At 45.1% G+C, this 24,463-nt stretch overlaps 1 protein-coding gene across 1 annotated transcript in view; it reads left to right on the plus strand.

Annotated features, from left to right (window-relative positions):
- Positions 1 to 24,463, plus strand: part of pacs2 (phosphofurin acidic cluster sorting protein 2) — a 126,222-nt gene that overhangs the window by 53,951 nt on the left and 47,808 nt on the right. Inside the window, exons 2-4 of the mRNA XM_084182502.1 lie at positions 15,443 to 15,530; positions 16,680 to 16,769; positions 23,284 to 23,409. Of these exons, the coding sequence (XP_084038628.1) occupies positions 15,443 to 15,530; positions 16,680 to 16,769; positions 23,284 to 23,409 (304 nt within the window). The remainder of the gene's footprint in view (positions 1 to 15,442; positions 15,531 to 16,679; positions 16,770 to 23,283; positions 23,410 to 24,463) is intronic.

A 24,463-nucleotide genomic window follows, 5' to 3' on the forward strand; every position in this document is an offset into this window, starting at 1 on the left:
TGAGGACGACAACATCTTAATGCTGGCTTCAACTTGGCTTTCCATACAAATCCTTCCATGTCAAAAGAAACCTGTTTTTTTGGTCGCTTTCTCATTATAAAAACAGCGACGGTGAGATTAATGCTAACGCTATTCATGGCTTTATTATGTGTGCCTGCGTCGGACACAAAGACTACAGAAAAATCACTATGAATGAATCCAATTTATTTAGTCAGCCAAGTCCAAATTATTCTCACATATTGTAGAATGTAATAATAATGTTGGGGGGGGAGGGGGGTTCTATATTATGCCTCATATATTTACAATTATATAAATTATACAATTGTATAACATTGAGGTCCTTGAAAGTTACGATTTGGTGCTTGAAAAAAGTCCCTGAAAGTCCTTGAATTTCATTTGCAAATGTGTGTATGAACCCTGATTTTTAAAGGATGTGTAGTCCTAGGCCTATGTTGTATAGGTGGAGTTATGGATCAATTTGCATATATTCACTTTTATTCCTCTTAAGTGCACACGTGGAACTGGATAGAACATCTTTTACATTTTGGTTTCAAACCATTTAGCTGTGTATCCAGGGGGTGTCAGTTACCTAGGCAACAAGATGGGCTGGCTTGGTGACAATGTCGCACATTGGGCCCCATTATTTATAGGAAGACCCATTTTGAGACCCCATGTCTCTTTTTTCAAATGAGCCCTGTAATGTTATGTGGAAACGTTATGTCCCCTTCCGTAGAATGTGTGCTGTACGTCAAAATAAACCAGAAGCACATGGTGAAAGTTTAGAGTAGAATCATGCCCCGCTGGAAGGATTTTTAAACATACAGTGCCTTTAGAAAGTATTCACAACTTTTTTCCACATTCTGTTGTGTTACAGTATGGATTAAATTGACAGTTTTTTTGTCACTGGCCTACACACAATACCCCATAAGGTCAAAGTGGAATTATGTTTTTCTAAATGTTTACAAATTAATAACAAATTAAAAGCTGAGATGTCTTGAGTCAATAAAAGTTTTCAACCCGTTTCAATGTCAGTTAATCCCTACCATTGTGTCGCTGAGTCGTCATAATGCTTTAGCAAATGTACATTATACCGTTGGTAGATGGTCCCCTGTAGCTCAGTTGGTAGAGCATGGCACTTGCAACGCCAGGGTTGTGGGTTCGTTTCCCACGGGGGGGCCAGTATGAAAAATGTATGCACTCACTAAATGTAAGTCGCTCTGGATAAGAGCGTCTGCTAAATGACTAAAATCTAAAATCTAGAAACAATGTCAGTGACCTGTTTTATGTCCCTCTAACTGCCCTGAATGCCTCTGCTGATCCTACAGCTATTGGATGCAGCAATCATGTCAAATCAAATCAAATAGCAGAGAGAACAGTCTATGACTTGGGTGACTGGAGTCTTTGACAATTTTTTGGGCCTTCCTCTGACACCGCCTAGTATATAGGTCCTGGATGGCAGGACGTTTGGCCCCAGTGATGTACTGGGTTGTACGCACTACCCTCTGTAGCGCCTTACGGTCGGATGCAGAGCAGTTGCCATACCAGTCGGTGATGTAACCGGCAGGATGCTCTCGATGGTGCAGCTGTAGAATATTTTCAGTCTCCTGGGGGGTGAAAGGGTGTTGTCGAGCCCTCTTCACGACTGTCTTGGTGTGTTTGGACCATGATAGTTTGTTGGTGATGTGGACACCAAGGAACTTGAAACTCTCGACCCGCTCCACTACAGCCCTGTCGATGTTAATGGGGGCCTGTTCGGCCCTCCTTTTCCTGTCGTCCACGATTAGCTCCTTTGTCTTGCTCACATTGGGGGAGAGGTTGTTGTCCTGGCACCACACTGCCAGGTCGCTGACCTCCTCCCTATAGGCTGTCTCATCGTTGTAGGTGATCAGGCCTACCACTGTTGTGTCGTCAGCAAACTTAATGATGGTGTTGGAGTCGTGCTTGGCCACGCAGACTTAGGTGAACAGGGAGTACAGGAGGGGACTAAGCACGCACCCCTGAGGGGCCCCCGTGTTGAGGATCAGCGTGGCAGATGTGTTGTTACCTACCCTTACCACCTGGGGGGCCCTGTCAGGAAGTCCAGGATCCAGTTTCAGAGGGAGGTGTTTAGTCCCAGGGTCCTTAGCTTAGTGATGAGCTTTGTGGGCACTATGGTGTTGAACGCTGAGCAGTAGTCAATGAACAGCATTCTCACATAGGTGTTCCTTTTGTCCAGGTGGGAAAGGGCAGTGTGGAGGACGATTGAGATTGCGTCATCTGTGGATCTGTTGGGGGCGGTATGGGAATTGGAGTGGGTCTAAGGTTTCCTGGATGATGGTGTTGATGTGAGTCATGACCAGCCTTTCAAAGCACTTCATGGCTACCGACGTGAGTGCTACGGGGTGGTAGTCATTTAGGCAGGTTACCTTCGCTTTCTTGGGCACAGGGACTATGGTGGTCTGCTTGAAACATGTAGGTATTACAGACTCGGTCAGGGAGAGGTTGAAAATGTCAAGGAAGTCACTTGCCAGTTGGTCTGCGACTGCTCTGAGTACACGTCCTGGTAATCAGTCTGGCCCTGCGTCCTTGTGAATGTTGACCTGTTTAGAGGTCTTGCTCACATCGGCTACGGAGAGTGTGATCACACAGTCGTCCAGAACAGCTGGTGCTCTCATGCATGCTTCAGTGTTGCTTGCCTCGAAGCGAGCATAAAAGGCATTTAGCCCATCTGGTAGGCTCGTGTCACTGGGCAGCTCGTGGCTGGGTTTCCCTTTGTAGTCCATAATAGTTTGCAAGCCCTGCCACATCCGACGAGCGTCAGAGCCAGTGTAGTACGATTCAATCTTAGTCTGTATTGACGCTTTGCCTGTTTGATGGTTCGTTTGAGGGCATAGCGGGATTTCTTATAAGCGTCTGGATTAGTGTCCCACTCCTTGAAAGCGGCAGCTCTAGCCTTTAGCTCGGTGCGGATATTGCCTGTAATCCATGGCTTCTGTTTGGGGTATGTACACACGGTCACTGTGGGGACGACGTCGTCGATGCACTTATTGATGAAGCCGGTGACGGATGTGGTGTACTCCTCAATGCCATCAGATGAATCCTGGAACATATTCCAGTCTGTGCTAGCAAAACAGTCCTGTAGCGTAGCATCCTCGTCATTTGACCACTTCCGTATTGAGCGAATCACTGGAACTTCCTGCTTGAGTATTTGCTTGTAAGCAGGAATCAGGAGGATAGAATTATGGCCAGATTTGCCAAATGGAGGGCGAGGGAGAGCTTTGTATGCATCTCTGTGTGTGGAGTAAACGTGGTCTGGAGTTTGTTTCCCTCTGGTTGCACATGTGGCATGCTGGTAGAAATTAGGTGAAACGGATTTCAGTTTGCCTGCATTGAAGTTCCCGGCCACTAGGAGCGCCGCTTCTGGATGAGCATTTTCTTGTTTGCTTATGGCCTTATACAGCTCGTTGAGTGCGGTCTTAGTGTTTGTGGTGGTAGATAGCTACGAAAAATATAGATGAAAACTCTCTTGGTAGATAGTGTGGTCTACAGCTTATCATGAGCTACTCTACCTCAGGCGAGCAAAACCTAGAGACTTATTTAATATTAGTCATCGCGCATCAGCTATTATTGACAAATAGACACACACCCCCACCCCGCATCTTACCAGACGTAGCTTCTGCTCTGTCCTGCCGATGCACGGAAAACCCAGCCAGCTCTATATTATCCGTGTCGTCGTTCAGCCACGACTCGATGAAACATAAGATATGACAGTTTTTAATGTCCCGTTGGTAGGATAATCTCGAACGGAGATCATCCAGTTTATTTTCCAGTGATTGCACGTTGGCCAATAGAACGGATGGTAGAGGCGGGTTACCCACTCGTCGACAAATTCTCACAAGGCACCCCGATCTCCGCCCCCTCTGGGCCTGATCTCGGGGAAGCAGTATATCCTTCGCGTCGGACTCAATAAAGAAAAAATCATTGTCTAGTTCGAGGTGAGTAATCGCTGTTCTGATATCCAGAAGCTCTTTTCGGTCATAAGAGACGATAGCAGCAACATTATGTACCAAATAAGTTACAAACAATGCGAAAAAACTAACAAAATAGCACAATTGCTTAGGAGCCCGTAGAACAGCAGCCATCCCCTCTGGCGCCATTATATTAATTAACATATGAACCAGATTTATGCTGTTAGCACTGAGGCGGTGTGCCCTAGAAGGAAGCTCACTTTGTGCAGTTCACCCTGCACTAACATAAATAACATGAGAATATCTACTTCTGCTAAGCTTCCCAATAAAGCAATAAAAACAAGAAAGCATCCCAGAAAAGTGCTCAAAATAGCCCACGTGAACATATGTAACTTAAGAAACAAGGTTCATGAAATGAATAACTTGCTAGTAACAGATGACATTCATATTCTGACTATTCTCTGAAATTCTGAAACTCACTTAGATAATACCTTCGATACAGTGGTAGCAATACAAGGTTATAACATTTACAGAAAAGAAAGAAATGCCAATGGTGGAGGTGTTGCTGTTTATATTCAGAACCACATTCCTGTAAAGATAAGAGACGATCTCATGTTAAATACTGTTGAAGTAATATGGCTACAGGTTCATCTGCCTCACCTAAAGCCCATTCTTGTGGGAAGCTGCTATAGACCACCAAGTGCCAACAGTCAGTATCTGGATAATGTGTGAAATACTTGATAATGTATGTGATATCAACAGAGAGGTACAGTGGGGAGAACAAGTATTTGATACACTGCCGATTTTGCAGGTTTTCCTACTTACAAAGCATGTAGAGGTCTGTAATTTTTATCATAGGTACACTTCAATTGTGAGAGACGGAATCTAAAATCCAGAAAATCACATTGTATGATTTTTAAGTATTTAATTTGCATTTTATTGCATGACATAAGTATTTGATACATCAGAAAAGCAGAACTTAATATTTGGTACAGAAACCTTTGTTTGCAATTACAGAGATCATACGTTTCCTGTAGGTCTTGACCAGGTTTGCACACACTGCAGCAGGGATTTTGGCCCACTCCTCCATACAGACCTTCTCCAGATCCTTCAGGTTTCGGGGCTGTCGCTGGGCAATACGGACTTTCAGCTCCCTCCAAAGATTTTCTATTGGGTTCAGGTCTGGAGACTGGCTAGGCCACTCCAGGACCTTGAGATGCTTCTTACGGAGCCACTCCTTAGTTGCCCTGGCTGTGTGTTTCGGGTCGTTGTCATGCTGGAAGACCCAGCCACGACCCATCTTCAATGCTCTTACTGAGGGAAGGAGGTTGTTGGCCAAGATCTCGCGATACATGGCCCCATCCATCCTCCCCTCAATACGGTGCAGTCTTCCTGTCCCCTTTGCAGAAAAGCATCCCCAAAGAATGATGTTTCCACCTCCATGCTTCACGGTTGGGATGGTGTTCTTGGGGTTGTACTCATCCTTCTTCTTCCTCCAAACACGGCGAGTGGAGTTTAGACCAAAAAGCTCTATTTTTGTCTCATCAGACCACATGACCTTCTCCCATTCCTCCTCTGGATCATCCAGATGGTCATTGGCAAACTTCAGACAGGCCTGGACATGCGCTGGCTTGACCAGGGGGACCTTGCGTGCGCTGCAGGATTTTAATCCATGACGGTGTAGTGTGTTACTAATGGTTTTCTTTGAGACTGTGGTCCCAGCTCTCTTCAGGTCATTGACCAGGTCCTGCCGTGTAGTTCTGGGCTGATCCCTCACCTTTCTCATGATCATTGATGCCCTACGAGGTGAGATCTTGCATGGTGCCCCAGACCGAGGGTGATTGACCGTCATCTTGAACTTCTTCCATTTTCTAATAATTGCGCCAACAGTTGTTGCCTTCTCACCAAGCTGCTTGCATATTGTCCTGTAGCCCATCCCAGCCTTGTGCAGGTCTACAATTTTATCCCTGATGTCCTTACACAGCTCTCTGGTCTTGGCCATTGTGGAGAGGTTGGAGTCTGTTTGATTGAGTGTGTGGACAGGTGTCTTTTATACAGGTAACGAGTTCAAACAGGTGCAGTTAATACAGGTAATGAGTGGAGAACAGGAGGGCTTCTTAAAGAAAAACTAACAGGTCTGTGAGAGCCGGAATTCTTACTGGTTGGTAGGTGATCAAATACTTATGTCATGCAATAAAATTCAAATTAATTACTTAAAAATCATACAATGTGATTTTCTGGATTTTTGTTTTAGATTCCGTCTCTCACAGTTGAAGTGTACCTATGATAAAAAATTACAGGCCTCTACATGCTTTGTAAGTAGGAAAACCTGCAAAATCGGCAGTGTATCAAATACTTGTTCTCCCCACTGTATATCTTCTGGGTGATTTAAAATATTGACTGGCTTTCATCAACTGCCAACTCAAGAAAAAGCTTCAAACTGTAACCAGAGCCTGCAACCTGGTTCAGGTTATCAGTTATCAGTCAACCTACCAGAGTAGTTACAAACAGCATAGGAATTAAATAATCAACATGTATTGATCACATCTTTACTAATGCTGCAGAAATATGCTTGAAAGCCAGATCCATAGGATGTAGTGATCACAATATAGTAGCCATATCTAGGAAACCAAAGTTCCAAAGTTTAGTGGAGTGTAATGAGGAGCAAACCAGACGCTGCACTTGACACATTTATGAAATTGCTTATCCCAGTTACTAATAAGCATGCACCCATTAAGAAAATGACTGTAAAAACTGTTAAATCCTTGTGGCTTGATGAGGAATTGAACAAATGTATGGTTGAGAGGGATGAGGGAAAAGGTATGGCAGATACAGTGGGGGAAAAAGTATTTAGTCAGCCACCAATTGTGCAAGTTCTCCCACTTAAAAAGATGAGAGGCCTGTAATTTTCATCATAGGTACACGTCAACTATGACAGACAAATTGAGAGAAAAAATTCCAGAAAATCACATTGTAGGATTTTTAATGAATTTATTTGCAAATTATGGTGGAAAATAAGTATTTGGTCACCTACAAACAAGCAAGATTTCTGGCTCTCACAGACCTGTAACTTCTTCTTTAAGAGGCTCTTCTGTCCTCCACTCGTTACCTGTATTAATGGCACCTGTTTGAACTTGTTATCAGTATAAAAGACACCTGTCCACAACCTCAAACAGTCACACTCCAAACTCCACTATGGCCAAGACCAAAGAGCTGTCAAAGGACACCAGAAACAAAATTGTAGACCTGCACCAGGCTGGGAAGACTGAATCTGCAATAGGTAAGCAGCTTGGTTTGAAGAAATCAACTGTGGGAGCAATTATTAGGAAATGGAAGACATACAAGACCACTGATAATCTCCCTCGATCTGGGGCTCCACGCAAGATCTCACCCCGTGGGGTCAAAATGATCACAAGAACGGTGAGCAAAAATCCCAGAACCACACGGGGGAACCTAGTGAATGACCTGCAGAGAGCTGGGACCAAAGTAACAAAGCCTACCATCAGTAACACACTACGCCGCCAGGGACTCAAATCCTGCAGTGCCAGACGTGTCCCCCTGCTTAAGCCAGTACATGTCCAGGCCCGTCTGAAGTTTGCTAGAGTGCATTTGGATGATCCAGAAGAGGATTGGGAGAATGTCATATGGTCAGATGAAACCAAAATATAACTTTTTGGTAAAAACTCAACTCGTCGTGTTTGGAGGACAAAGAATGCTGAGTTGCATCCAAAGAACACCATACCTACTGTGAAGCATGGGGGTGGAAACATCATGCTTTGGGGCTGTTTTTCTGCAAAGGGACCAGGACGACTGATCCGTATAAAGGAAAGAATGAATGGGGCCATGTATCGTGAGATTTTGAGTGAAAACCTCCTTCCATCAGCAAGGGCATTGAAGATGAAACGTGGCTGGGTCTTTCAGCATGACAATGATCCCAAACACACCGCCCGGGCAACGAAGGAGTGGCTTCGTAAGAAGCATTTCAAGGTCCTGGAGTGGCCTAGCCAGTCTCCAGATCTCAACCCCATAGAAAATCTTTGGAGGGAGTTGAAAGTCTGTGTTGCCCAGCGACAGCCCCAAAACATCACTGCTCTAGAGGAGATCTGCATGGAGGAATGGGCAATCTTTACTAACGACATGCCAGTGGCTTTGAGTAAAGCTTTGAGTAAAGCCAGTGTGTCTATGTATGCGGATGACTCAACACTATACATGTCAGCTACTACAGCGACTGAAATGACTGCAACACTTAGCAAAGAGCTGCAATTAGTTTCAGAATGGGTGGCAAGGAATAAGTTAGTCCTAAATATTTCAAAAACTAAAAGTATTGTATTTGGGACAAATCCTTCACTAAACACTAAACCTCAACTAAATATTGTAATAAATAATGTGGAAATTGAGCAAGTTGAGGTGACTAAACTGCTTGGAGTAACCCTGTATTGTAAACTGTCATGGTCAAACATATTGATACAACAGTAGCTAAGATGGGGAGAAGTCTGTCCATAATAAAGCGCTGCTCTGCCTTCTTAACAGCACTATCAACAAGGCAGGTCCTACAGGTCCTAGTTTTGTCACACCTGGACTACTGTTCAGTCGTGTGGTCATGTGCCACAAAGAGGGACTTAGGAAAATTGCAATTGGCTCAGAACAGGGCAGCACGGCTGGCCCTTGGATGTACACAGAGAGCAAAGATTGTCAATCTCTCCTGGCTCAAAGTGACTTCATCACTACTTGTGTTTGTGAGAGGTATTGACATGTTGAATGCACCGAGCTGTCTGTTTAAACGACTAGCACACAGCTTGGAAACCCATGCATACCCCACAAGACATGCCACCAGAGGTCTCTTCACAGTCCCCAAGTCCAGAACAGACTATGGGAGGCGCACAGTACTACATATAGCCATGACTACATGGAACTCCATTCCACACCAGGTAACTGATGCAAGCAGTAGAATCAGATTTAATAAACGTAGAAATACACCTAATGGAACAGCGGGGACTGTGAAGAGACACACACAGGTACAGACACATGCATACACACATGATAACATACGCACTATACACACACGTACACATATATTTTGTGTTGTAGATATGTGGTAGTGGAGTAAGGGCCTGAGGGCACACAATTAGTGTGTTAAGAAATCTGTTATGAATGTATTGTAATGTTTAAAAAATATATATAACTGCCTTAATTTTGCTGGACCCCAGGAAGAGTAGCTGCTGCCTTGGCAAAATACAAAACCCCCTCGTTATGGCAAGCCTAAATAAGTTCAGGAGTAAACATTTCCTTAAGTAACATAATAAATTGCATGGACTCACTCTGTTTGCAATAATAGTGTTTAACATGATTTTTGAATGACTACCTCATCTCTGTACCCCACACATACAATTATCTGTAAGGTCCCTCAGTCGAGCAGTGAATTTCAAACACAGATTCAACCACAAAGTCCAGGGAGGTTTTCCAACGCCTCGTAAAGAAGGGCACCTATTGGTAGATGGGTAAAACATTTGAAAAGTAGACATTGAATATGCCTTTGAGCAAGGTGAAGTTATTAATTACATTTTGGATGGTGTATCAATACACCCAGTCACTACAAAGATACAGGCATCCTTCCTAACACAGTTGCCGGAGAGGAAGGAAACTGCCCAGGGATTTCACCATGAGGCCAATGGTGACTTTAAAACAGTTACAGAGTTTAATGGCTGTGATAGGAGAAAACTGAGGATGGATCAACAACATTGTAGTTACTCCACAATACTAACCTAATTGACAAAGTGAAAAGAAGGAAGCCTGTACAGAATACAAATATTCCAAAACATGCATCCTGTTTTCAACAAGGCACTAAAGTTTTACTGCAGTAAAACAGTGTTTTGTTTGGGGCAAATCCAATACAACACATTATTGAGTACAACTCTCCATATTTTCAAGCATAGTGGTGGCTGCATCATGTTATGGGTATGCTTGTAATATTGAAGGACTGTGGAGTTTTTCAGGATACAATTTTTTATGGAATGGAGCTAAGCACAGGCAATGCAGAGGGTTGAATACTTATCTATTCAAGATATAGTAGTGTTTTATTTTTCATTAATATTTGTGTAGATCCATTTTAATCCCACTTTGTAACACATCAAAATGTGAAACAAGTCAAGGAGTGTGAATACTTTCTGAAGGCACTGTACTAGCCCAGAAACAACATAGTGATGATGTTGACGTGGGGTCTGTTGCATAAAACTGCTAGACCATTCTTATTTATATTTATAAACAGGTAATGTTGACGTGAAGGAAACCTCATCGGGCGGTAACCGAAAGGTTGCGGGTTCAAATACCGGAGCCGACAAAGTAAAAAATAAAAGACAATCTGCCACTGTGCCCTTGCGCAAGGCACTTAACCCTAATTGCTTCAGGGGGCGCTGTACAATGGCGACCCTGGCTGTGATCCCACTCCCTGCGGGTGTCTCGGGGATATGCAAGAAACATTTCCATCACACACTTGGGTGTAACAGGACAAATATCAACACCCCCAAAATAATAATAATAATAATAATTATTATTATTATTATTATGATTATATGGCAGGCAGTTGTTTAGGCTACAACCTATTACCAGGCACCATTACAGGCTATTAACAGCCACCATGCCCCCACAGAGTTACAGGCTATTAACAGGCACCATGCCCCCACAGAGTTACAGGCTATTAACAGGCACCATGCCCCCACAGAGTTACAGGCTATTAACAGGCACCATGCCCCCACAGAGTTACAGGCTATTAACAGGCACCATGCCCCCACAGAGTTACAGGCTATTAACAGGCACCATGCCCCCACAGAGTTACAGGCTATTAACAGGCACCATGCCCCCACAGAGTTACAGGCTATTAACAGGCACCATGCCCCCACAGAGTTACAGGCTATTAACAGGCACCATGCCCCCACAGAGTTACAGGCTATTAACAGGCACCATGCCCCCACAGAGTTACAGGCTATTAACAGGCACCATGCCCCCACAGAGTTACAGGCTATTAACAGGCACCATGCCCCCACAGAGTTACAGGCTATTAACAGGCACCATGCCCCCACAGAGTTACAGGCTATTAACAGGCACCATGCCCCCACAGAGTTACAGGCTATTAACAGGCACCATGCCCCCACAGAGTTACAGGCTATTAACAGGCACCATGCCCCCACAGAGTTACAGGCTATTAACAGGCACCATGCCCCCACAGAGTTACAGGCTATTAACAGGCACCATGCCCCCACAGAGTTACAGGCTATTAACAGGCACCATGCCCCCACAGAGTTACAGGCTATTAACAGGCACCATGCCCCCACAGAGTTACAGGCTATTAACAGGCACCATGCCCCCACAGAGTTACAGGCTATTAACAGGCACCATGCCCCCACAGAGTTACAGGCTATTAACAGGCACCATGCCCCCACAGAGTTACAGGCTATTAACAGGCACCATGCCCCCACAGAGTTACAGGCTATTAACAGGCACCATGCCCCCACAGAGTTACAGGCTATTAACAGGCACCATGCCCCCACAGAGTTACAGGCTATTAACAGGCACCATGCCCCCACAGAGTTACAGGCTATTAACAGGCACCATGCCCCCACAGAGTTACAGGCTATTAACAGGCACCATGCCCCCACAGAGTTACAGGCTATTACCAGGCACCATGCCCCCACAGAGTTACAGGCTATTAACAGGCACCATGCCCCCACAGAGTTACAGGCTATTAACAGGCACCATGCCCCCACAGAGTTACAGGCTATTAACAGGTTACATGCCCCCACAGAGTTACAGGCTATTACCAGGCACCATGCCCCCACAGAGTTACAGGCTATTAACAGGCACCATGCCCCCACAGAGTTACAGGCTATTAACAGGCACCATGCCCCCACAGAGTTACAGGCTATTAACAGGCACCATGCCCCCACAGAGTTACAGGCTATTAACAGGCACCATGCCCCCACAGAGTTACAGGCTATTAACAGGCACCATGCCCCCACAGAGTTACAGGCTATTAACAGGTTACATACCCCCACAGAGTTACAGGCTATTAACAGGTTACATACCAATACACCCAGTCACTACAAAGATACAGGCATCCTTCCTGTTTTGTTTGGGGCAAATCCTGTGGGGGTATGTAACCAGGCTATTAACAGGTTACATACCCCCACAGTGTTACAGGCTATTAACAGGTTACATACCCCCACAGTGTTACAGGCTATTAACAGGTTACATACCCCCACAGAGTTACAGGCTATTAACAGGTTACATACCCCCACAGTGTTACAGGCTATTAACAGGTTACATACCCCCACAGTGTTACAGGCTATTAACAGGTTACATACCCCCACAGTGTTACAGGCTATTAACAGGTTACATACCCCCACAGTGTTACAGGCTATTAACAGGTTACATACCCCCACAGTGTTACAGGCTATTAACAGGTTAAATGCCCCCATACCTGGCTAACGCCTAACTCTCAAAGTGCGCTGTGAGTCCCAGCCTGTAATCTAGAACCTGTTTTGTGCTAACGTTCCACTCCTTGTACTCCATTTCATTGCGAAACATGACAAGAGTGGCAAAGATTGGAATGATGACACATACAGGGAATTTGGGGAAAGTTACTAGAATTGTTCCACCCTAGCAGCCAGGTTTCCCAAGCAGCTAGCTTCTCGTGTGGGAACAAATATTTAGTGAAATGCCCAACAGAACAGGAATAATAATGTATATTTTCCCAGGAAGTGAGTCAAAACACTGTGAGGTGCTTATTAAATCCCCCTCCAGTTATAACAAAGAGGACTGCCTGCCGCCCACCTCCCCTTTACCCCCTTTAGATTGTGTCCCAAATGGCATCCTATTCCCTATATAGTGCACTACTTCTGACCAGAGCCCTATAGGAATAGGGTGCCATTAGGGACAAAAACATATTAGTCTGCCCAGTCTGAGATGTTGCCAGCTTTCCCTCCTCTCCTCCCCCCTCCTCTCCTCCTCCCCTCCTCTCCTTCTCCCCTCCTCTCCTCCTCCCTCCTCTCCTTCTCCCTCCTCTCCTCCTCCCTCCTCTCCTCCTCCCTCCTCTCCTCCTCCCTCCTCTCCTTCTCCCTCCTCTCCTTCTCCCTCCTCTCCTTCTCCCGTCCTCCCTCCTCCCTCCTCTCCTTCTCCCTCCTCCCTCCTCCCTCCTCTCCTTCTCCCTCCTCTCTTTCTCCCCTCCTCTCCTTCTCCCTCCTCTCCTTCTCCCCTCCTCCCTCCTCCCTCCTCTCCTTCTCCCTCCTCTCCTTCTCCCTCCTCTCCTTCTCCCCTCCTCTCCTTCTCCCTCCTCTCCTTCTCCCTCCTCTCCTTCTCCCTCCTCTCCTTCTCCCTCCTCTCCTTCTCCCCTCCTCTCCTCCTCCCTCCTCTCCTCCTCCCTCCTCTCCTTCTCCCCTCCTCTCCTCCTCCCTCCTCTGCTTCTCCCCTCCTCTCCTTCTCCCTCCTCTGCTTCTCCCTCCTCTCCTTCTCCCTCCTCTCCTTCTCCCTCCTCTCCTTCTCTAACCAGAACAGACAAAGTAGGGGTAAGTGAAAGAGGATTTAGCCTTTGGTCCAGACACCCCTAGTTAGCATCAAGCAAGTCCAGCGTTTTGAACAAGGTCTGTGTTCTTTAGCCAATAAAAAAATAAATAATAATAATAATAATCAGAAAGACCAGTCCACCTCTTCTCTACCACCTCTTCTCTACCACCTCTTTGGCATAGACAACTTAGTTTCTTTTTTTTCTCAGTCGCTCAAAATATTTGTTTTTCCACTCCTCAGAGCTGTGGCTTTTGGATGGAAATGGGTCTTGCTAAGTGGAGAGTTTAGATAACACTAGACTACTTAGCCTTTTCCATGAAATGATCACTATCAGCACAGAATGACTTCTGAAGACTTGAGGGTTGGTATGATATCCTCTGATTCATGTCTTCTGGGTTATTGGTCAACACCGTTGATGACATCATGATGGGTTACACAGGCTTACAGGGTTTGTTTTGACTGTCAATCATCCCGTTACCCAACATGAAAGTATTTGATTATTTAGACAAACATAGCATCAATACTTTCATCATTACTTACAGACTAATAGAGTTGATGAAGGTTTGGGTTTTTATGTTCATGTGCGGCTCACAGGGATGTGTTTTGACTGTGAGGCTTACAAGGATGTGTTTTGACTGTGAGGCTTACAGGGATGTGTTTTGACTGTGAGGCTAACAGGGATGTGTTTTGACTGTGAGGCTTACGGGGATGTGTTTTGACTGTGAGGCTTACAGGGATATGTTTTGACTGTGAGGCTTACAGGGATGTGTTTTGACTGTGAGGCTTACAGGGATGTGTTTTGACTGTGAGGCTTACAGGGATGTGTTTTGACTGGGAGGCTTACAGGGATGTGTTTTGACTGTGAGGCTTACAGGGATGTGTTTTGACTGGGAGGCTTACAGGGATGTGTTTTGACTGGGAGGCTTACAGGGATGTGTTTTGACTGGGAGGCTTACAGGGATGTGTTTTGACTGTGAGGCTTACAGGGATGTGTTTTGACTGTGAGGCTTACGGGGATGTGTTTTGACTGGGAGGCTTACGGGGATGTGTTTTGACTGGGAGGCTTACAGGGATGTGTTTTGACTGGGAGGCTTACAGGGATGTGTTTTGACTGGGAGGCTTACGGGGATGGGTTTTGACTGTGAGGCTTACAGGGATGTGTTTTGACTGTGAGGCTTACAGGGATGTGTTTTGACTGTGAGGCTTACAGGGATGGGTTTTGACTGTGAGGCTTACAAGGATGTGTTTTGACTGTGAATCATCTGTTTACTCAGCATTGTAATATTATAAAGGTAGTTCTAGCAGTGTTGATCTTTAAGTGTCTGTCTGCCTGCCTGCCTTCCTGCTTGTCTGTCTGTCTGTCTGTCTGTCTGTCTGTCTGTCTGTCTGTCTGTCTGTCTGCCTGTCTGTCTGCCTGTCTGCTTGTCTGTCTGTCTGTCTGTGTCTGTCTGTCTGTCTGCTTGTCTGTCTGTCTGTCTGCCTGTCTGCTTGTCTGTCTGTCTGTCTGCCTGTCTGTCTGCCTGTCTGCTTGTCTGTCAGCCTGTCTGTCTGTCAGCCTGTCTGTCTGTCAGCCTGTTTGTCTGTCTGCTTGTCTGTCTGTCTGTCTGTCTGTCTGTATGTCTGCTTGTCTGTCTGCTTGTCTGTCTGTCTGTCTGCTTGTCTGTCTGCTTGTCTGTCTGTCTGTCTGTCTGTCTGCCTGTCTGTATGTCTGCTTGTCTGTCAGCCTGTCTGCCTGTCTGCTTGTCTGTCTGTCTGTCTGTCTGTCTGTCTGTCTGTCTGTCTGTCTGCTTGTCTGTCAGCCTGTATGTCTGTCAGCCTGTCTGTCTGTCTGCTTGTCTGTCTGTCTGTCAGCCTGTCTGTCTGTCAGCCTGCCTGTCTGTTGTGGGTTTTCTCTGCGTGCATTAGACCAGTTGTAATTCTTCTCCATCTTCTATGTGCAGGTTGTGCAGTCTGACTCTGAAGAAGTTGGTGGTTCTGATGGAGCTGGACAAGGAGCTCATCTCAGTGGTCATCGCTGTCAAGATCCAGGTATGAACATCGCTTTCCCCTTCAGAAACACCTCACATGGCTGCAGGGACGGCAGGCACACACCTGGATGCAACATCTACACGTACCGTACACACAATCTGAATGCTGCATTCACACACAGCTTACACACACGCTGCATACGTCACACATATCCTCTCAGACAAATGCTTTCATCCTGGCTGATGTTTTTCCTCATGCATCCTTTTCCCCACTTCCTTTACATTGACTTGGTACCTGCTGGTTGAATATTGGAGCTTAATTTACTTTGTAGAGAAGTGATCACCAACCTTTTGAGTCAAGATCACTTTCTCAGTAAAAATGCAAGCCGAGTTTTACCGCTCAGATGTTTTTTTTTTTTACATGACTTACAAAATGTAAGCCTATTCAACATGAACTCACTCATAAAAACAGCATCTCTTTGCTGTATTCGTTGACAGTCTCTCTCTCTCTCTCTCTAGTCGTGGTTTTAAAACGTTTTTGAAATCTCACAGTATCAAAACTTCGCTGTAGATTTCTTATGTGCTACGTTACTGCAGACACGGTCATCTGAGCCATCCGATTGGCCAGCGGTGGGCCAATAGAGCACTTAATTTGCTCTCAGGGCCAGCCGGTGAAGGCAGAGATTTACCTTCAGACACATTAAATAATGGTTCAAAATGGGAACACTTCGCCTACTCTGCGTGCAGAGCAGAATCGGGTGAACCTACCGCCAACAGCGCGAGATGAAAAAAAAAATAAAGGAACGCAAGGCTTTATTGATCAACTAGGAATGCCTTGGAGATCGACCACGATCGCGATCGACCAGTTGGTGACTGGCCAGTGTTGTAGAGCATTGATTATTTTGTAGAGCACTGATACATTTATTTAGTATAGCATTGCTTAATTGATTTTTGTAGAGCATTGATTATTTTCTAGAGCTTTGCTTATTGCAGTCATGGTATCAATGCAATAATCATATCACTGACTTCTAAAGCAATGCTCTACAAAGAACCACATCAGTCCTGCTAAATCACAATTTCCCGCATTTTATGCGAGGGCTTGCAAATTTGACTAATCACTGCATTATTTACGGCATAAAACAGTAAAATCCTGGAGGGACTGGATAATGTAAATGAGTGCTGGTCTGATGTGATGTGATTCCTTCCCCAGGGTTCAAAGAGGATCCTGAGGTCCCATGAGATAGTGCTGCCCCCTAGTGGCTCGGTGGAGACTGACCTGGCTCTCACCTTCTCACTGCAGGTAAACACCAGACAGACAGACAGACAGACAGACTGACCTGGCTCTCACCTTCTCACTGCAGGTAAACACCAGACAGACAGACATACTGACCTGGCTCTCACCTTCTCACTGCAGGTAAACACCAGACAGACAGACAGACAGACATACTGACCTGGCTCTCACCTTCTCACTGCAGGTAAACACTAGACAGACAGACAGACAGACATACTGACCTGGCTCTCACCTTCTCACTGCAGGTAAACACTAGACAGACAGACAGACAGACAGACAGACAGACTGACCTGGCTCTCACCTTCTCACTGCAGGTAAACACCAGACAGACAGACAGACAGACATACTGACCTGGCTCTCACCTTCTCACTGCAGGTAAACACTAGACAGACAGACAGACAGACAGACTGACTGACCTGGCTCTCACCTTCTCACTGCAGGAAAACACTAGACAGACAGACAGACATACTGACCTGGCTCTCACCTTCTCACTGCAGGTAAAAACTCCAGACCAGGAGTGTCTGCAGGTTTTTGTTTTTTCCTTTCAATTAAGCCCTAGACAACCAGGTGAGGGGAGTTCCTTACTAAGCCCTGGACAACCAGGTGAGGGGAGTTCCTTACTAAGCCCTAGACAACCAGGTGAGGGGAGTTCCTTACTAAGCCCTAGACAACCAGGTGAGGGGAGTTCCTTACTAAGCCCTAGACAACCAGGTGAGGGGAGTTCCTTACTAAGCCCTGGACAACCAGGTGAGGGGAGTTCCTTACTAAGCCCTGGACAACCAGGTGAGGGGAGTTCCTTACTAAGCCCTAGACAACCAGGTGAGGGGAGTTCCTTACTAAGCCCTAGACAACCAGGTGAGGGGAGTTCCTTACTAAGACCTAGACAACCAGGTGAGGGGAGTTCCTTACTAAGACCTAGACAACCAGGTGAGGGGAGTTCCTTACTAATGAATGACCTTAATTCATCAATCAAGTACAAGGGAGGAGAGAAAACCAGCCAAACTGACCAATTAGGGGGAGAAGGGCTTTGGTCAGGGAGGTGACCAAGAACCTGATGGTCAATCTGACAGAGCTCTAGAGTTCCTCTGTGGAGATGGGAGAACCTTCCAGAAGGACAACCATCTCTGTAGCACTCCACCAATCAGGCCTTTTATGGTAGAGTGGCCAAACGGAAGCCACTCCTCAGTAAAAGGCACATGACAGCCTGCTTGGAGTTTGCCAAAAGGCACCTAAAGGACTCTGACCTTGAGAAACAAGATTCTCTGGTCTGATGAAACCAAGATTGAACCCTTTGGCCTGAATGCCAAGCGTCACGTCTGGAGGAAACCTGGCACCATCCCTACGGTGAAGCATGGTGGTGGCAGCATCATGCTGTGGTGACGTTATTTAGCGGCAGGGACTGAGAGACTAGTCAGGATCGAGGGAAAGCTGAACAGAGCAAAGTACAGAGAGATCCTTGATGAAATCCTACTCCATAGCGCTCAGGACCTCAGACTGGGGCGAAGGTTCACCTTCCAACAGGACAACGACCCTAAGCACAGAGCCAAGACAACGCAGGAGTGGCTTCGGGACAAGTCTCTAAATGTCCTTGAGTGGTCCAGCCAGAGCACGGACTTGAACCCGATCTAACATCTCTGGAGACCTGAAAATAGCTGTGCAGCAACACTCCCCATCCAACCTGACAGAGCTTGAGAGGATCTGCAGAGAAGAATGGGAGAAACTCCCCAAATACAGGTGTGCCAAGCTTGTAGCGTCATACCCAAGAAGACTTGAGGCTGTAATCACTGCCAAAGGTGCTTCAACAAAGTACTGAGTAAAGTATTGTGTGTAGATTGATGAGGGGAAAAAAACTATTTAATAAATTTTAGAATAAGGTTGTAACGAAACAACATGTGGAAGAAGTCAAGGGGTCTGAATACTTTCCGTATGCACTGTATGTTCTTCAAAGACGGCGTAATGAGAGAAATAATGTAGCCTAAGCTATTGAAAATAGGCCTTTTACAAGATTAAATCATGACAGGAGCATTTGATTCTTATTAAAGAGACAGGCTACTTTAGGAAACTTTCTGAACGGACATACAGTGCTATGAAAAAGTATTTGCCCCCTTTCTAATTTTCTCTACTTTTGCATATTTGTGATACTGAATGTTGTCAGATCTTCAACCAAAACCTAATATTAGATAAAGGGAACATAAGTGAACAAATAACACAATAATTACATTTTGTTACAAAGTTATGCAACACCCAATTCCCCTGTGTGAAAAAGTAATTGCCCCCTTACACTCAATAACTGGTTGTGCCACCTTTAGCTGCAATGACTCCAACCAAATGCTTCCTGTAGTTGTTGATCAGTCTCTCACGTCGCTGTGGAGGAATTTTGGCCCACTCTTCCATGCAGAACTGCTTTAACTCAGTGACGTGTGGGTTTTCAAGCATGAACTGCTTGTTTCAAATCCTGCCACAACATCTCAATTGGGATTAGGTCTGGACTTTGACTAGGCCATTCCAAAACTTCCAATTTGCTGCCTTTTAGCAATTTTCATGTAGACTTGATTGTGTGTTTTGGATCATTGTCTTGTTGCATGACCCAGCTGCGCTTCAGCTTCAGCTCACAGACGGATGTTCTGACATTCTCCTGTAGAATTCTCTGATACAGAGCAGAATTCATGGTTCCTTCTATTAAGGCAAGTCGTCCAGGTCCTGAGACAGCAAAGCATCCCCAAACCATCACACCACCACCACCATGCTTGACCTTTGGTATGATGTTCTTACTGTGGAATGCAGAGTTTGGTTTTCGCCAGGCATAATGGGACCCATCTCGTCCAAAGTGCTTATACAGAAACCCAGCCTAAAAACCCCAAACAGCAAGCAATGCAGATGTAGAAGCACAGTGGCTAGGAAAAACTCCCTAGAAAGGCAGGAACCTAGGAAGAAACCTAGAGAGGTGGAAAAACTCCCTATAGTTCTGCCTAGAGAGAGAATCAGCGAACTCACACACGCACACCCCCCGTAAAAGCACTCGTCAATCAAAGCCACCAGCGTATTTACAACACTAGCAAATATTTATCCTTTCCTTAAAACGTATTTAAAAAAAAACCTAGGCCTAACTTAGTCTTTCCAAAGGTAGCTATAAGATAATGACTTGACCAGGACAGTATGAAGGGGACAGAGCTGTGGTATAGTATGAAGATGAAACTGACAATCATTAAAATAGAAACAAATACAGTGAAAAAATATATATATATTAGGTAGGTACAGTGGGGAAAAAAAGTATTTAGTCAGCCACCAATTGTGCAAGTTCTCCCACTTAAAAAGATGAGAGAGGCCTGTAATTTTCATCATAGGTACACGTCAACTATGACAGACAAATTGAGAGAGAGAAAAAATCCAGAAAAATCACATTGTAGGATTTTTAATGAATTTATTTGCAAATTATGGTGGAAAATAAGTATTTGGTCACCTACAAACAAGCAAGATTTCTGGCTCTCACAGACCTGTAAAAAGAGGACTTAGTCGACTTACTGTGTGAGGTGAAGAACAAGAGGATGAGAAGTCCAGTAGGACACTTTCCTACATTTGACATTTTGCGAGAAGCAGGCCAGGTGCTTCTATGTGTGCTCAGGCAGGCGCGCTCCTTCAATATTAACAGGACCGAGAAACCAGACATCGCTCACCTAAATGATGGTATGAAATAAGCCTAAACTTGTTTCTCACAAGGTGTAGCAGGTTGTGACCTCTGCAAAACAAACGTTTCCACTCCGAGAATGAGAACGGTAAATTACTGTAATTAATACATTCATAAACAGAAATTCATGTAACCAAATGACGGGGATTAACGGTAAATTGCCTGTTTTTACAAAATGGCAGGCTACCACATGGGCATTCATAAACGAACATAGGAGGGCCTCTCATTGTTTTTGTCTAGGGCGGCATATCGGCCAGGACCGGGCCTGATTAGTCTATGAATTAAGAAATATCATATTATACCATGCCAGGTTGGAGAGGACTGGCCCATTAGCTCATTACAGGCTTCAGAGCCAGAACAACCTTCTCGACTGCTGTTGAATAATTCATGAATAGTCAGACACATTTACATTTTTAGTCATTTAGCAGACGCTCTTATCCAGAGCGACTTAGAGTTAAGTGAGTGCATACATTTTTCATACTGGCCCCCCCGTGGGAATCGAACCCACAACCCTGGCGTTGCAAACGCCATGCTCTATCAACTGAGCTACATCCCTGCCGGCCATTCCCCTCCCCTACCCTGGACGACGCTGGGCCAATTGTGCGCCGCCCCATGGGGTCTCCCGGTCGCGGCCGGCTACGACAGAGCCTGGATTCGAACCAGGATCTCCAGTGGCACAGCTAGCACTGCGATGCAGTGCCTTAGACCACTGCGCCACTCGGGCTGTTACGGTGACTGTATTACCGCCACAACGGCGGTCATGAGTCATGAAGGCAGTAATTAGTCTTCTCCAAGCTCTGATGCTGCTGATGGTCATTAGCAGCCTACCAAACTTGCTAACTGCCTGGTACTCAGCACTCTATTGTCCCTCTAATCACTCTGACATCAATGCAAATGTGATCAAAAATCTAATCAAACACTTCATGAGCTCATGTTGCGCAACATTTCTATGGGGGGCCCGTGTAGCTCAGTTGGTAGAGCATGGCGCTTGCAACACCAGGGTTGTGGGTTCGTTTCCCACGGGGGGCCAGTATGAAAAATAATGTATGCACTCACTAACTGTAAGTAGCTCTGGATAAGAGCGTCTGCTAAATGACTCAAATGTAAATGTATAGCCCACCAGGCTGGCATGAAAATGAACCATGGGAAAAGTGTCCTCTATTCTTTATTTAAGTGCATAGATGACATGTATTTTTTCCCCTGCCCCCGTTTCGAGACAGGTGCATGATAATGGTCCATTATAAATCAAAACAAATTTCACACATATAAATTATTATTTAGTATATGTAAAGACAAGATTAAATCAAGAATAGTCTGATGGGTGACAATATTAGCCTATCACTTGTGAATTATATATTAGCACTTGTAAATGATGCCCATCTTAAGGCAAGAAGTGTTGTTGAAGTGTTGACAGCCTGCGCAAAAAACAAAGCAGAGCTCGTGCCTTTTGAGCGACATTTTTAAAATCATCATTAGAGTTGCATCATGCAGCCTTGCAATGTATTCAAAATCTAAACATATAGCCCGATGTTTGTAGAACAACTAAAGTTACATTTAATAATTAAATAAATTAAGCATATAGGAGGACCTGTTTCTTTGTTAACCGCTCAACACAGAATAGCCGCATGTGCGCACTCCCTCATCGTTTGGAGAAAGCATCCTTTCTATTTTATTCAGCTATGTTCAATTGTATTCTTCATACTATAAAATACTATAAAATAATGCCACGGAATTCTAAGCATATCTGGTCCGCTAAATGAACTAGTGTAGCCCACAGCCATTTGGCATAGCCAGACCAGGACCTAACATAAGGACAACTCAGAGTATGCTATTCTGTTCTTCTGAAATAGACTACATTTTCTTCATATCATGTTTCTTTAGACCTGTCTAAAATAAATAATGGATTTATTGTGAAGGTGTAGGCTATATTACATGGATTTATTAGACTTTTTAAAATGTAGATGTTCCAAAAGGTCTGCATCAGTGGCTTGTAGGCTATGTGTGGAAGACAGGAGATGCTAAATGTGTTTATGTTTTATGAACGACTGTTATTTGCCTGACAATCACCGGCTGACGAGATTTCCTGACCGCACACTGCCCTAGAGACATCCAACCTTTTTTAAAAGAAGACCAATTTGTTTATTTCCTAACAAGCAATGAAAACATTGTATAAAAGAAAGTCCACCCATCAAAATATAATTTTTCCATAGCCTATAGCGCTCTACATAATAATAATAATAATAATAATAATAATAATAATAATAATAATAATATGCCATTTAGCAGACGCTTTTATCCAAAGCGACTTACAGTCATGCGTGCATAAATTTTTTGTGTATGGGTGGACCCGGGGATCGAACCCACTACCTTGGCGTTACAAGCGCCGTGCTCTACCAGCTGAGCTACAGAGGACCACCATAGCTGCTGGAGCATCAGAGGACAGTTGGAAAGAGGAGGAGATGTGGAACGTTTAATAGACAGACTAAGTTAGCAAAACAACTGCTGATAATCATTAGTAACACTCTAGACGTTGGGATGAAGGCCTGAAAATGGCAGATGGATAAATACATATTTAACGTTTTTAACATCCATGTTGTTGTTCTCCAATTGTGTAAGTTTATATAAATTGTGGCTAATTCAGTGTAGCCGGTGTGGTCCAGTGGTTACGGCTTCTGACCCCGGCACATATGTATGTCAGATTCAGCATGGGTTCGAATCCGGCCCACTGCCCTTTGACTCACCCTCGCAATATCTTCCACTGTTCTATACCTTTAAAAATAAATATGTGGCTAATTCTTCTCTCCTATATTTTTTTGTTTTTCATCCATCCATCCTCAGTACCCTCACTTCCTGAAGAGAGAGGGCAACAAGCTCCAGATCCTGCTGCAGAGGAGGAAGAGATACAAGAACAGGACTATCCTGGGGTACAAGACCCTGGCTGTAGGAACCATCGATATGGCTGAGGTAGGAACCATCGATGTGGCTGAGGTAGGAACCATCGATATGGCTGAGGTAGGAACCATCGATGTGGCTGAGGTAGGAACCATCGATATGGCTGAGGTAGGAACCATCGATATGGCTGAGGTAGGAACCATCAATATGGCTGAGGTAGGAACCATCGATGTGGCTGAGGTAGGAACCATCGATATGGCTGAGGTAGGAACCATCAATATGGCTGAGGTAGGAACCATCGATATGGCTGAGGTAGGAACCATCGATATGGCTGAGGTAGGAACCATCGATGTGGCTGAGGTAGGAACCATCGATATGGCTGAGGTAGGAACCATCAATATGGCTGAGGTAGGAACCATCGATATGGCTGAGGTAGGAACCATCAATATGGCTGAGGTAGGAACCATCGATATGGCTGAGGTAGGAACCATCAATATGGCTGAGGTAGGAACCATCGATATGGCTGAGGTAGGAACCATCGATATGGCTGAGGTAGGAACCATCGATATGACTGAGGTAGGAACCATCGATATGGCTGAGGTAGGAACCATCAATATGACTGAGGTAGGAACCATCGATATGGCTGAGGTAGGAACCATCGATATGGCTGAGGTAGGAACCATCAATATGGCTGAGGTAGGAACCATCGATATGGCTGAGGTAGGAACCATCGATATGGCTGAGGTAGGAACCATCAATATGACTGAGGTAGGAACCATCGATATGGCTGAGGTAGGAACCATCGATGTGGCTGAGGTAGGAACCGTCGATGTGGCTGAGGTAGGAACCATCGATATGGCTGAGGTAGGAACCATCGATATGGCTGAGGTAGGAACCATCGATATGGCTGAGGTAGGAACCATCGATATGGCTGAGGTAGGAACCATCGATATGGCTGAGGTAGGAACCATCGATATGGCTGAGGTAGGAACCATCGATATGACTGAGGTAGGAACCATCGATATGGCTGAGGTAGGAACCATCGATATGGCTGAGGTAGGAACCATCGATATGGCTGAGGTAGGAACCATCGATATGGCTGAGGTAGGAACCATCGATATGGCTG

This window comes from Coregonus lavaretus (assembly GCF_964263955.1).
Source record: "Coregonus lavaretus genome assembly, chromosome: 18".
NCBI lineage: Eukaryota > Metazoa > Chordata > Actinopteri > Salmoniformes > Salmonidae > Coregonus > Coregonus lavaretus.